This window comes from Daphnia pulex, chromosome 9, assembly GCF_021134715.1.
Source record: "Daphnia pulex isolate KAP4 chromosome 9, ASM2113471v1".
NCBI lineage: Eukaryota > Metazoa > Arthropoda > Branchiopoda > Diplostraca > Daphniidae > Daphnia > Daphnia pulex.
This window is the reverse complement of record NC_060025.1, coordinates 9,148,258-9,161,884: the sequence shown is the minus strand read 5'-3', so window position 1 is coordinate 9,161,884 and position 13,627 is coordinate 9,148,258. Positions and strand designations below refer to the sequence as shown.

Sequence of the window (13,627 nt, the reverse complement as noted above, 5' to 3'; positions counted from 1 at the left end):
AAGAAATAAACCTTGGGTTGGTTGACTTTGGACCAGTTTTTTTGTTTTTGGGTTTCTGCTGTGCGACGAAAGGTGGTCCAGCAAAGTCACGATTGGGGTGGAGAAAATGTTGAGTCAGGGAGTCAGCAAGAAAATGATTGGGTGTCGTACGCTCTGCGGATCAAGTCGGTCATCGTCTTGCTGTTTCCTATGCCGCAAATAGGCCAAGATGAAATTTTCGTTTGATTCTTTCAAGGGGAGAAAAATTCATTCGGAAACATGTTCCACCGCATAAGAAGAATTGTTTTTTCTTGGGAGGGTGAAACATTCGGGGGTGACTATATGAATAATTCAAGTTCAAACAAATTGAATTATTCACCCCCCCAAAGGGGAAAAAAAATGAAAAATTGCCTTAAATTAAAAATCCGATCACGTAAATCGACGAGTGGGTGGGAATAGAAAAAAAAAATTTCGCCCAGTTGATAATGGCATCACCACAGCGATGAAAAATGCGCTAGTTCACCCCCAGGGGAGCGCGCAAAAATAAAAGAAAAGAAAAATAACAATTCAAGTGTAGCAAGCGAAATCGTTTGGCCACGCCTCACCGCAGCCGGTTCCTTCGTTCGTTCGTTCACGGCTCATCCGCTTCCCGTCCGCCATATGCTCTTCGTCCAAACGTCGTCGATCAGTCGGTTACCAGTGTCGCAACAGAGTGGTCGACTTGAAATCTTCATCAATCTTTCAAGTATACTTTTAATTAAAATTTCCCCCCCTCTTTCTTCCGTTCGGGATTGTTTTTATCGATTATTGCACACGAGCGTCTTGGCATTTCACCGATTCACAATCATGGCTTTCAAGTAAGTTTCTAACATTTTACCACAAATTTCTAATTTTAAAAATCTGATACAACAAAAAAAGCAATTGAAAATTCCAATTTGATAACCGGAATTGCGGGTTTGCATGGCACGTTAACAGAGAATATCCTACAACTGGATTCGAAAAGTATGTGAGCGTGTGTTAGGGCCGGTCTAGACAGGAAATGGCGATCATCATCAAGGAAGTTACAACTAGTTACTTCTGTCCTACTCCTCCTTTTATTTTTTTCCTTAATTGATTGAATAATTCCGGTTCGAGCCACTAAGGATTGGTGACCGAATCTAGTACGTGTGTGTGTGCACCTCGGCCTTTAATTCTTCTTTTGCAATCAATGAGAGAAAGCCCGGCCAAAAAATTTTGTGTTCCAGTCCGGGAAATTTCAGCGGGGTTTTTCCTCAATAAATTTTGACGTACACATCTTGTCTACTAATTACATAGCACGCCCTTGCAGTTAAAAAAATTTGATGGCCAATCGACAATTTTTTTAGACCTATCAACTTTCACGTGGGGGGCAAAGAGAAATTGCTCTGACAATCGTCCGTGAAAGTGGGTTATTAAAAAAAGAATTTTGGCGATGATACAGCACAACTAGTTCGATTTCCACCCTCGTATTTTCCCACTCAACTGTAGTCAAAAGGCCTCTCGACATGGATAGAAGCGTACAAGGACCTCTCCTTGTTGTCGAATGAGAAAGCAAAAGTTGCTGGCGGGGTCAAGCTGGAAAGAATCCATGGGAGAAATATACAACCCAGCACTAGGAGGAGTTCAAAACCGAAAGAGCTATACAAGTACACAAGAGTCAACAAACTCTAGTGCATTTAAAAAGCTGGCCCAGCGGCAATGGAACTTTTTTACTACGGGGTACCACTTTTCGTTGGGCCGAGTATAGTAGATCGTATGGAGCGGGTCGGTTGCTGCTTGCACTATGAAAAATATAAACGTAATCATCGAGGGGAGAGAGAGAAAGGGCCTCGAGGCTTATTTCCCGATTTCCATTACGCTGTTTGGTGGCTCAACACACACACGCTCAAGGCTTTTTCGGGGGAGACGGGCGTCCCACCACGTTCGTCCACTTCTCACACGACTGCCAACGAGTCCGCACCACACACACAATCGCAGTTGCAAGTCGGAATCGGACAGGTGTTTTTATTCTCAGAGTGTGTTAGCAGTGAATTCAATCGTGTGTTTCTAGTGTGTGTGATTTTTTAAAAAATAGTTGTTCTACCGATTGGAAATTTTACGCCATGGTCAGGTGAGTTGCCATGATGAAATTTGAACCGATTCGTGTCAATTTTGCGCAGTAGATTGAACCTTGGAAGACGAGAAACGAGTTTGACTAGCCTTGGACGTTTAGATGTAGCATTCGATTACGTCAAAGAATACCGAAACAATTGCGAGTGACAATTCTACAGGAAGTAGGTCATCAAATGGCTCCAATATGTCCCTGTCCTGTCTCTCAGAGTTGCTCCTCTTTGTTTCAGCCATTTCCTTTCGAAAACAACAACTCTCTGCTTGAACTAATAGACAGTAGTATAACCTTGCTACTTTGGGGGGCAGGATCTTGTTCTCTAGAGAATGGCACGATGCACACAAAAAAGAGAGAGAGAGTAAAAACGTCGGTATCATTTGACGACCTCCATTATAAGATGATTTGGAGTGGATGAGGGGGGAATAAAAAAGGGGGCCATGGCAAACAACAACAGACTTACTTGTGTCTATTCCATTTAGATCTGGTAAGGTAGAGACGGTGAGTATCTCGGAGGAAGGATCGTCCAGCCCGCCTAATTGGTGTTTCTTCGGCTGGCTCCTGGCTCTGACTCAACTCCTGTTGCACGGCGCCCTCGGCCTGGTCCTCTTTTGGGTCATCTACTATCTAGGCGGATTCGGATGGCAAGATCAACCCAAACTGGAATTCAACTACCATCCAGTCCTCATGATTGGAGGATTCGTCTACCTGTCTGGAAATGGTAAATTACCCAACACCCTAAAAAGAAAAAAAGATTTGAATATTTAAAAAAAGGTATTTTGAAAACAACAATGGAAAAACATTTAAAATTAAAACCATAACCTTTGTCCGGGCAAACAAAGTTCAATTTTCCTCACCAAAATTAAAGCCATAACATGAACTTTGAAAGTGGGGGGATAATAAAACGTAAAAAATAATCTCGATAGAAAATCGTAAAAAGAATTTCAGAATGGTCCATTTCTTAGACTGCCCTAAAAACATGTTACATTTCTCTACAAAACTTTAACAAAAAACAGCTCTATTGTCGTACCGTTCGTTCGGCTGCTGCCGCCACATCTACAAGAAATTATTTCATACGGTGAGCGACCGCAGATCTTTTTGTAGGGAGTCGTTTCTTTTATTTTTTCACGACATGTTTTTTTCTTTCTTTACCCCCCAGGTGTTCCACATTTTGGCCGTGCCGGCCATCGTCATGGGTTTCATCACCGTGTGGGATTCTCGCAACTTGAGCGTTCCTCCCATCGCCAACTTCTGGAGCCTCCATTCATGGATGGGTCTCACGACCATGGGCCTATTCGCTATCCAGGTAGTCAGGACGGTAATAGAGTTAGTGTACTACAAATAATAAAGATCGCCACTCTGCTGACCGCCACACATCGTCGCCCACCCAAAAAAAAACCACCACCACCGCCTTCTTTTTTTTGTGTTAATCCAACCCTTTTCAAAATTCACCAAACAGCTTGTTATTGGCTCATTTTTATTTTGTTATTTTTTCAAGCACGACAGCCTGATGTCGTTCGTCACGAGATGCTTACATCATTTTACTCACTAATCACATAATTCTAAGGAAAATGCTTACTAGACCATAACAGGCTACCGGCTTTTCATTCGACCTAAATATCGCGCGACAGCTTTTACGTCATTGTGTGTGTGTGTGTACCGCCAAATAATGGGGCAAACAAGTGGTTTCTTCAATCAAAATTGATACTATTAACAATATCTATAACAACTGGTTGATTCACCTGTTAATTTGAGGACGACTTTCTTGTTTTTCTCCACGTGTGTACAGTTGGTTGTCGGATTCTTCAGCTTCTTGATCCTGTTGTGCTGTGAGGCTAGGACCGCTGCCTTGAGGGCAGCCTTGGTTCCGGTGCACGCTACATTTGGACTCATCACTTTCCTTATGGCCATCGCTACTTGCCTGACTGGCATCACAGAAAAGGCCATCAACAGCCTGGGGTTAGTACACACAATTTATTCACTTGCATTCTTAAGTATGTGGCATCAATCCTACTCACCACAAGAGCTGCCCACTCGGGGGGTTGATAGACCCTGGCTTTTTACCATAGTTTTATAGGCACTCTTCCATCTTGTTGTTGAGTTGGAAAAACTGCAAAATCACAAAGATTTAATTTCAAATAATGATTAATTTATCAAATCTATATACTCGTTTAATGTGATGTAGGGCAAAGTACAGGGATCTTGGTGACGAAGCCATTGTAGTTAATGTCCTTGCCGTCACCTTGCTGGCCCTGATGATATTGATGCCAGTCCTCCTGCTCTTTGATAAATTCCGTGCACGACGCATCCATGTTGTTGCAGTCCATGGCCTCTAAGAATCCGTTGAAAGCAAAGCGACGTATACATATATATACCTCTCATTTATTATGTGGACAGTTATTTTCTTTTATACTGTAAAATGGTTTGCAAATCAGGACACCGAAACAACAACCACATTTGCCTAATATTTAATATCAATGGTCATTTGAAATGCATGAAGAGGGTTTTTTTTCTCTCTTTCACTATCTCATACAATACCTTAAACAACAAATGGGTGTACCTGGTTCTCCCCTTTTTAAATATTCATGGCTAGAATGTTGCCTCGTTGCCTCACAAAACACGTTTTCTCTCACAATTCTCCTTTCGTCTGCTTTGATTCCCATGGCAACGACAACTTTTTGGCGCCAAAAGCTCAAAAAAAGCTCCAAACGCCAACAGTTATGTTTACCGTTGGGTTAGCCTTTCAACTTTTATTTTAAAAAGCGGTTGAGGATTTTTATTTCTCATAACTTTATTTTTATGATTTCCTTCCTTTTTTTTCCCTAATTTTAACTAATTGAAAATAACCTGCTTTCAACACTTGTGAACAAAACAATACAACAACCACTACAGAGACTGGTACACAGCATTCCCACCCGAAGGATTGGTTGTCAATGTTTTGGGAGCCACACTGATGGGACTTGCAATCCTAATGCCGGTGCTGATGCTTATTCGGTGCCAACATCGCGGGCCGTCGTCCATCTCATCTCATTCTAGCGGCGATCACGACGAGGAATCTGAGAGACTCTAATTTGGCTTATTTGTCCAAACACAATCTCCTTCGCGTAAACACACACACGCCACAAATTGCATGTCTTATTAGTCTGTTATATTTCTTTCGTACAATCACAGCTTCTAGCAAAACTGCTACTGTTGATTTCTCTATTCATCAGACCGCCATTTTTCAGTAACAACATTTTTTACTTTCTCTCTAATAGTTTTCCTGTGTCTGGTTTGCATGTTTGGGTGTAACAACTTTCACTATAAAACAAAAAAGCAGGTGATTGTTCTCTTATTAATCATATAAACACACATACACAGCAGCTTCTTCATCATGTACATATTTTCTCTTTATACCAACCTGCTATTGTCATCCATTTTAATGATTTAGTTTCCCGACCATCATGCCACGTACCCACCAACTCGTTTGTTATTTCCTTTTTCATTTCGAACTTTATTTCTATCTCTATTCCCGTTTACGAAATGAGTTCTATGGAAAAATAATAATGGCTGACTTTTTGAGATTAAAATACAAATCACTATCACACGGCCAATCAAAATTGTTTCATTCTTTACGAATATTCCGACGATATAAATTGATTCGTTGAATTAGAACCTATAAATAATAAACGAAAAAAAAACGGTTACGGTGAAGCGATTCCTAATTAAAGTAAACAAATAATCATCGTCAAATAGTTTTTTAAAGAAAAGTTCAAAGCCTCAAAGGGAGAAATTTCAAGTTGATCGATTTCAATTTCAAAAATTTCAAAACAGATACCATTTGAATCTGATGTAAGTGTCATCTAGCGGACATTTTTACAAAATAAGATTGTTCATCTAGCGATAGGAATTACAAACAGAGTTACATTTGTTATTGTTTTTATCGAATAGTACATAAACGTCAACTCACAATAAGCGTTAAATTTTACCGGTTACAACTATTCTAGGAAATGGAGAATAATTCTCCAGGTTTGAACCGCCTTAGGACCCTCTACCCATTCGTTTGTGAAGAAGACGGCTTTCCTCTGCCACTCTGCTGGAGTTCTGAGGATAAATTCTATTTTGTTGGATTGTCAGAAAACAACCTAAGAGTCAGCTATCAAGGTATAGAATAATTAAACCTCTTTTTTTATTCTTGGGATCAGCACCAACTCTTATGGTGTGTGTTTTCTTTCTTAAGCAACTTGTCATTGATTTCTCCTACTTCCCAATTCTATTCTAGGTTACGGCAAAACACAATTGGACGCAGTAAGTGTCAGGGCTACCCACCCTATTCCATCAGCTTGTGGCCTGTATTATTATGAAGTGAAAATTATCAACAGAGGAAGTGATGGGTATACATTTATCTTAAAAATTGTTTCAACTACAAGCAGCTAAATTAGTTCTTCTTTGATAGTTACATTGGGATTGGTCTCTCAGCTGAGGAGGTTGACATGAATGCACTTCCCGGTTGGAGAGAAAACTCATTTGGGTATCACGGTGATGATGGAAAGTCATTTTGCTCATCTGGTACTGGCCAAACATATGGACCTACTTTCACCACAAACGACGTTATCGGATGCGGGATAAACTTCATCGACAACACTTGCTTTTACACAAAAAATGGACTCAACCTTGGAACAGCTTTTGTCGATTTACCTTTAAATTTGTACCCAACAGTTGGTTTAAATTCTCATGGTGAAGTTGTTGAAGCCAACTTTGGTCAATGTCCCTTTGTATACAAAATCGGAGATGATATGAGAGAACTCAGGGCACGTATAGCTTCTGTTATTCTTAATTATCCCATTCCTGACAAACCGATGGAAGCTTCAATTCAAAGGTATCGCAAAATTTCTTGATTTATCAATTACATCAGATGATATGAGTTCCTTTTTTTTCCAGTATGATTGCTACGTATTTAGTGCACCATCCACAATGGTATGTTTTGAATTATAGCTTTCTTAAATTATATTTAGTTTTATCAAATGTTTTACTTATTGATTGTAGGTGTGACGTACCCAGATCTGCTTCCTCAGCTTCTAGTTCCTCAGGAAATGCCTCATCAGATTCCAGTTTGTCAGATATCGCCTCGTCAACAACAATCAGCTCTCCTGGCTCGGCATCGTCCCTATTATCACAATTTTGGTTCAATCGCAATTTCTTCCACGTCAGCAAGGTGAGTACGATTTGTTGAACAAATGTCTGAAATAAAATTTTAAAAAATATTATTTTTGTACAGGACTCTAGAAGGAAAAGAAAAGCTGACGATGCCTAGTAGTTGCCTTCTTGGCTTTTTCGTCTCGTTTTTCATCAGCATAACATTATCACAAGATTTCTTCGAAACGCATTGAGCCCCTCCAAGTGCTCGCATTATTCAGCCATTTTTCCTAATGATTGCAAAAATTGTCACACAAATTTGAACAGATCCCCAGCCGAGTGTTGTGATTATTAGCAGCTCAACAAATTTTTAAACTTTAACTTGTCCTTGTATTTAAGTCGACCCTGAAATTGTTTGATACTGTACGAATTTATTCTTTTAAATAGAGCTTGCGAAATCTCATCAAATAACTTACGCATCAAATATTCAAATTGCATAACTTAGTTTTCAGTTGGACAAAATAAATGTGATATTTACGAGAAAAGTGAATTCTCCTCATAAATGAACCCAAATTATCATTTCTGAGGTGATGTGACTTCAAACAAAAAACCAAATGAAATTTAAAGACGAATAATGAAAATGTCTTACCTTCATATCGTGAATTACTCGTAATCGACTCTTCGGTATTAGTTGTCCTAAGAAGAATTAACGATTAAAGAAAGTTTACAGGGCTGAAATTTCAAGTAAGTAGAAAAGGACAATGTCTATTTGACCATTAAACTCGAAATTTTTTGATAACCTTGAAATACAATATCCAATTCAGGATAACTTTGAACTACGCATATCGTACTTGAAGTCTGGTAGTTGAGCAATTTTTAGCAGTTACATAAAAAGGACACATTGCTTAAGCGAACAAACAGCTAAGAACGCAAAAACAAACAATTGAATTTGAAACGGTTGAAAGCTCAGAAAGTTAAGAACTTTAAAGGGAACTTTAAGTGTTTTGGGGGGTAGGGATCAACAATACATAGGTGTTCATTCACTGCTTTGAACAAGTGCTTTTGTGATTAACCCAATCCCCTCGTTGACATTGAACATCACAGTAAAAAATATTGCGACAGCGGCCACACTGCTTAAGGTGTGGGGAAATGGCGTCACATGCGGCACAGCGATATCTGTCATTCACTTGTTTTCCTTCATAATAACGCAGAACTGCAGGTGAGATTTTACTCTCCACATACTCGGTGTCAAGCGGACTGTCTTGGTAGAGCGGTGTAATGAACGTTGCCAACCATGGACTGTTCTCTCCAAGAGGAAGATTTTTGCGTTGCCAGGCACTCGGTGTGATCTTAGTGGAATTCAGCCGTAAAACGAAGCGGAGTAACTGAGCTTCTTCTGCATTGCCAATCAGGATCGTCAGTGGGTTATCTTTGCCCTTCGCGCTTTTTTTACATCTTGGAGATTCCCAAATCCGCAATAAATCTTTATCAGCACGAGACTTATCCAACTTTCCTTGCTGCACAAGTTTTTCCGTCAAACGTTTGTCAACAGCTGATATGATTAACAAAGGAGCGCTCAGCGGAGTAACGCGATGTGGGGAGTGAATTCGAATATACCAATCGGGACTTCCCGTCGAACCTTCTTTCTGGATGCGAACATATTCATGGCCGTTGATTGTTGACTCCACAAACAGTTTTGCTACAATTTCCCGGACTTTTTTCAGAGCCAAAATTTGCGGATTCGAGTTTTCGTAGACCCGGGCCACGCTGCCAAGGAGATGAGTTAAAAGTAAACATTTGTCTTTTACCCATGGTTTTAAGCAATCCGCATTCAATTTGCAATGATCCACTTCAAATTCACAAGGCCAGGGCTCCGAAAGAGCCTTCTTCAAGACTAATTTGATCGAACGGGTTGTGCGGTGAAGTGTAGCATTGATTCCGTCGACAAGGATGGGATGAGGAAAGGACAAAACCAACGGTTCCATGTTTTTTGGCTGACTCAACGATAGCGTCACATCGTGGATAGACTCACAGGGTAGACATTGGTTTGTGGAGACTTTTAAACCTAAAAAAATAGAAAAGATCATTAGCGATTTTCAATAAAAAGACGATGAAGAATAATGTATGTGATTTTACCCGAGATATTTCCGACACATTCAATCATTATTTCCACGGCGTATTGGTACGGATCCTCGTTGCAACTGATGACGCCCATTCGCACTGCAGACAGATGTGGAAGTACTGTTGGTACTCTAGAATTCCATGGGAATGAATGATCATATTTTGTCACTCGCATAGCTGACACCAATCCAGAGTTCACTATTGGCACTCCAGTCATCAGTTCAAAAAGGACGGCACAATGCGTATTTTCAATGCCATGATTCGACACCATTAGAAATGACACAACAGTTTTGCTGACGGATCCATCCGAAGTCTTTTGTACATCCATTTCGAAGTTTTCGATAACGTGAGCATTAGGTATCTTCAACCAGGGCCTCTGTTGAGAACGAATTTCCGAAACACATTGATCAAAGCAGTGAACTTCGTTCTTGGGGATCAGCATAAGCCTCAACACAGGGGTTTTTCTCAGTTCGATTAACGCTTTGAGCAAAAAATTCTGGAATGGAGAGCCCTTCAAAACAGCAGAAAATTTCATGACAATTTCGTTGTTCTTCCAGCTTTCAAAAGTTCGCCAAGTAAGTCTAAATATAGACGGCAGTTCCAACTTCTCGATGTCTTTCAAAAAATCACCACCAACGCGCTGAATCATCGAGTTCACTGCGTAGCTGAACGAGAGAGGGGTGTAGCAGAGCATACCACATGACTTCTTAGGATTTTCGTTCCGATATTTGTCTGTCCATCCTTCTCCAACTAAGAAACACTTTTTCGCAAGTTCTTGAAACCAACGACTCATCTCCGGAGACGGACTCGGTACTACATTACGGAAAGGCGATGCCCTTTTCCAGCAAAGCTTAATGGAGTACAACAAGAAGCATTCAAAAGTAGGTAGCGAAGAGCCCAATTCGATGTGATTAGCCAGTTTCAATCCGTAAAGTGTCGGAATCATGCTCAGAGGAGAACAAAGAGCTTCTTCGACGTATTCCACTGCAGAGATTGCTGAGTTTTGCCAATTCGTGCTCTCGGTTAAGAAAATAGCTTCAGGAGTATCGGCCAATTTCTTGCTACTTCCCACGATGAGATTAAGTAATCCAACGGTGTCCGATAAGCTTGAACAATCAATGACGTCAAAGGTTAGGTTGGTTGTGTCTGAATAGAAAAACTTCATGGGATCTTCCAGGTGGAAAACAATTTTGACTGTTTCTAGACGACTTCGATATCCGGCTATTTGGGTCGTGAGTATTTTCTGACAAGAACGAATTAGAATTTCGCCTTCAGACATATCAAGCTCTTCCTCAGTTAACGGCAGAAAACTATCGAATGGTGATAGTTTCGGAGCAACATTCCAATGGGGAGTCGTTGGATCTAGCATCATAGTTGGGTTGACGAAAGCATCGTTCGAATTTCCATTTCGCAGCCGACAGCTTCCTTTTGAGAAAAATCGCATAGCTTCTTCGTGAACTTTCTTCCTTGTTGCATCACCCAGATGTTTAAACTTGGAATCTAGATGAAACGCAAAGTTATCTACAGCTTCTGGAATCAATGATTTGCTGTATATCCCCTGCGGATTTATATCTTTGCTGTGGAGTTGTCGCCAGCCTTCCACAATATAGTTCAGCCTGTAGTTCGATAAAAAAAATTGTCAGTAATATAACATTGGCTTACTTTTTAAAACAGACTTGTTTGCGTGTTTCAATACCTTTCTTCATTGATTTTCTCCAGCAGCGATTTTCTTGCTGAATGGGATTCCAAAGTAGACAAACCCACAAATAACCACCATGATAACCACACTGTTCTTATATCTTCCAAGGACTGACTGTTATTAGTGATGGTAATGTTTAGTGGTAGATCATTGTCCAATAGGTCCCTCAATACCAATTTAAATCGATGTTGGGTTTGTTCTGGCCAATCCATATTATACCAAACATCCCATAGGAAAGCAACATCTTCATCATTCTTGGTATCAAAATCTTGGGAGGTTATGATTTTGAGTATCAACATGTTTCGTGCCAAAACCAACGGGGAAGAACAATTCAGATGAAATTGGAAGTGTTCTACATTTCCTGCTGATACTGTCTTCAAAATGCTTCTTAGGTCCACACATCCAAGAAACAGAATCTAAATAACAATTACGATATATTAATACATATAAGTCTATCTTCTCAACACCATCTAGCATACCTTGATCTCATTACCAACCAGTTCAGTAAATTTGTAATTTTCTAGCACATTAACGGCAAATGTGTCACGGTATGGATAATAAGGGTGAATTAGCGACTGAATTCGATTAGTTGGAATCATTTTTACTGATGCTGCCAACTGCCAAGCTCTAACCTTGTTTCCACTTAAGCTGTTAAATGTAAATAAATACATCCATCTTTAAGTTGTTTTCAAGCTCAATCAAATTAATCAATAGGTTGTTTACCAAATACGATGGATAATAGCAGGAAATTAAAATGTATCATCCCACGGAACATTAATTAAACATTTATGAAGGTCTGAACTCCGAACGTCTGTCTTGTGGTGGTGGTTACTAACCAACTGATAGGTTTTCTAGAAATTCAATGGCGTCTAATAAGGAAGGCGCGGGAAACGGAAGTTCGTACGTGTTTGCCAAACTGTTATAATTAAAAAAACATTTTACAAAAACATTGCCGATTTTTACAATAAAATCAAAATTCAAAAATTATCATAAAATTTTTGAAAAAGAACCAAAGGCTGACATTGAATTTATTATAATCTCCTTCTGTCTGCTTCTGTCAATAAACTTGTAAATGCTTCAAATTAAATCAAAAGAGATAAATTGCCCAAGTCTGGAGAATACGATATGATTTTGCGTAGAGACTGCACTGTGCAGCAAAAGGTGTAACCATTGGCCAACCTAGTTCTTTCAAATTTGATCCACGTCACTTGATTGCAAACATCGGGGCAGAAAACGTCAGCACCGGTAATGACAGTCAAATAGGGATTGTTAATGCCAACCACTGCCGTCGCTTTTCCACTTGCTGGATCGTGAATTACTTTCCAGTAATATTTGGGCACAGGAATCTTCCCATCTGACAGTGTGATTGGTTTCTGTTGTCCATGGACATCGGCGAGAGTCAGAATTCCAAACGTGCCAGTGTAAATAGTGAAATCGGCCATCCGCCCGGAAGCCAAATTCCTGACGGCCGTCTCGAGCGCTTTCCAGTTTCCATTGTTGAACGACTGCCATTGGGGTGCGCAGTTGATGTAATAATACGTCATATCCTGACTAGCGGCATCCACAAAATCGCCATCTGGTGCCAGATGACCTCGAGACAAGTACCAGCTCTTGGAAGGATCCAGGTATCGTCTAGCCAGCTCCGCCGAGCCAAGAATCCTTGTAAAAGTAGCCATTTGACTGGTTTGCAAGTAAGCTCGATTAACGTTAATTCCGGCAAAGAAGGATCCTTGGCGGAAGGGCGGACGATTGTTGGATTCATCGTCAGCCAGAATTGAAGCTCCCCGGATGACGCTGGAAGAGTACAGGGTGTTGGCAGTGGATTGCTGGTGACAGATGGTTATCTGTTTGACGAAAGAAGATTCAATTTGCCATCCGATCTCAATCAAAGTTCCTCCGGTAAAACATTTCCCCAGTGTCTTCAGAGTTTCTTTCGCTTGAGTTCTGCAACCCAACGATTTGTAGCCAAGACTCTGGGCGCCCAAACGGAGTTGAGATGATGGCGAAACGCATTCGGCTGCACTGACTGACAGATTGGCAGCATTTAAAACGTTGTTCCATCCTACACAGGCGACGATAACTTGCTGGCCGACTGGTAAACTGATAACTCTTTTGTTGGCCACCAAAACCGGTTGAATAATTTCATTCTTGGTAGCGTCAAATAAATGCGGAGGATATTTGGGCGATTCTTTATCCAAATTAAAGACGCAGCCTAAAATAAAAGGGTGATTAAATTGACGAAAATAGAAATTGCAAAATAAAATAAAATTCACGAACCTGGGCCGTTGGCATTCCGTACATTCGCTAATGCAACCGAAACGGTTAGACACGTCCAAACAATAAAAAACAAAGTCATTATTTTAAACAAATTCTTACAGAAAATAAAGTGAACCATCTACGGCGAATGAATGTGAATCACAATGTGGAACGGTAGCCTAAAGACCCCTGAAAATCCGACACGGTGTCTGCAGGATATCCTGGAAGGTTATAAGACGCAATCGTTTGGAAAAGATTCCAAAACCACCGACCCTCGTTTTCCTGTCCCTCACGTCCTTGATGAATTAAATCGGTCTAAATATTTTGTTGTCAAG

At 40.4% G+C, this 13,627-nt stretch overlaps 4 protein-coding genes across 11 annotated transcripts; 2 read left to right on the top strand and 2 right to left on the bottom strand.

Moving 5' to 3' along the window:
- Positions 1 to 500: 500 nt before the first annotated feature.
- Positions 501 to 5,690, top strand: LOC124203130 (plasma membrane ascorbate-dependent reductase CYBRD1-like). 8 transcript variants are annotated; one of them, XM_046599724.1, is made up of 6 exons: positions 501 to 836; positions 2,584 to 2,822; positions 3,118 to 3,179; positions 3,261 to 3,419; positions 3,891 to 4,060; positions 4,287 to 5,690. In XM_046599724.1, exons 1-6 carry the CDS (start codon positions 640 to 642, stop codon positions 4,435 to 4,437), a joined length of 978 nt encoding a protein of 325 aa, XP_046455680.1. In that variant the 5' UTR covers positions 501 to 639; the 3' UTR covers positions 4,438 to 5,690. The 8 variants fall into 8 exon arrangements, with proteins under 8 accessions (XP_046455680.1, XP_046455681.1, XP_046455678.1 ...); XM_046599725.1 differs by having other exon boundaries at positions 629 to 836; positions 3,261 to 3,407; XM_046599722.1 differs by having other exon boundaries at positions 655 to 836; positions 4,994 to 5,690.
- A 314-nt stretch (positions 5,691 to 6,004) lies between these two features.
- On the top strand, positions 6,005 to 7,761 carry LOC124202977 (ran-binding protein 9-like). The gene is made up of 6 exons (XM_046599520.1): positions 6,005 to 6,244; positions 6,363 to 6,474; positions 6,537 to 6,959; positions 7,022 to 7,057; positions 7,127 to 7,295; positions 7,359 to 7,761. The coding sequence occupies exons 1-6, from the start codon at positions 6,091 to 6,093 to the stop codon at positions 7,392 to 7,394; spliced, it is 930 nt and encodes a 309-aa protein (XP_046455476.1). The 5' UTR covers positions 6,005 to 6,090; the 3' UTR covers positions 7,395 to 7,761.
- Positions 7,762 to 7,961: 200 nt separating this feature from the next.
- Positions 7,962 to 11,911, bottom strand: LOC124202975. Its single transcript, XM_046599518.1, has 5 exons — positions 11,760 to 11,911; positions 11,516 to 11,684; positions 11,034 to 11,452; positions 9,353 to 10,953; positions 7,962 to 9,281 (listed from the first exon to the last, which is right to left on the bottom strand). The coding sequence occupies exons 2-5, from the start codon at positions 11,633 to 11,635 to the stop codon at positions 8,257 to 8,259; spliced, it is 3,165 nt and encodes a 1,054-aa protein (XP_046455474.1). The 5' UTR covers positions 11,636 to 11,684; positions 11,760 to 11,911; the 3' UTR covers positions 7,962 to 8,256.
- Positions 11,912 to 11,937: 26 nt separating this feature from the next.
- On the bottom strand, positions 11,938 to 13,531 carry LOC124202976. The gene is made up of 2 exons (XM_046599519.1): positions 13,314 to 13,531; positions 11,938 to 13,248 (listed from the first exon to the last, which is right to left on the bottom strand). The coding sequence occupies exons 1-2, from the start codon at positions 13,429 to 13,431 to the stop codon at positions 12,119 to 12,121; spliced, it is 1,248 nt and encodes a 415-aa protein (XP_046455475.1). The 5' UTR covers positions 13,432 to 13,531; the 3' UTR covers positions 11,938 to 12,118.
- Between the last annotated feature and the right edge of the window lie 96 nt (positions 13,532 to 13,627).

Coding starts and splice junctions, on each gene's coding strand:
- LOC124203130 (XM_046599724.1), top strand. CDS start 640: ATGCTCTTCGTCCAAACGTCGTCGATCAGTCGGTTACCAGTGTCGCAA. Junction 3,180..3,260: donor ACAAGAAATTATTTCATACG/GTGAGCGACCGC, acceptor TTTACCCCCCAG/GTGTTCCACATTTTGGCCGT. Junction 3,420..3,890: donor CTATCCAGGTAGTCAGGACG/GTAATAGAGTTA, acceptor ACGTGTGTACAG/TTGGTTGTCGGATTCTTCAG.
- LOC124202977 (XM_046599520.1), top strand. CDS start 6,091: ATGGAGAATAATTCTCCAGGTTTGAACCGCCTTAGGACCCTCTACCCA. Junction 6,960..7,021: donor ATGGAAGCTTCAATTCAAAG/GTATCGCAAAAT, acceptor TTTTTTTTCCAG/TATGATTGCTACGTATTTAG. Junction 7,296..7,358: donor ATTTCTTCCACGTCAGCAAG/GTGAGTACGATT, acceptor ATTTTTGTACAG/GACTCTAGAAGGAAAAGAAA.
- LOC124202975 (XM_046599518.1), bottom strand. CDS start 11,635: ATGATTCCAACTAATCGAATTCAGTCGCTAATTCACCCTTATTATCCA. Junction 11,453..11,515: donor TGGTTGGTAATGAGATCAAG/GTATGCTAGATG, acceptor ATTGTTATTTAG/ATTCTGTTTCTTGGATGTGT. Junction 9,282..9,352: donor ATGTGTCGGAAATATCTCGG/GTAAAATCACAT, acceptor CTATTTTTTTAG/GTTTAAAAGTCTCCACAAAC.
- LOC124202976 (XM_046599519.1), bottom strand. CDS start 13,431: ATGGTTCACTTTATTTTCTGTAAGAATTTGTTTAAAATAATGACTTTG. Junction 13,249..13,313: donor ACGGAATGCCAACGGCCCAG/GTTCGTGAATTT, acceptor CTTTTATTTTAG/GCTGCGTCTTTAATTTGGAT.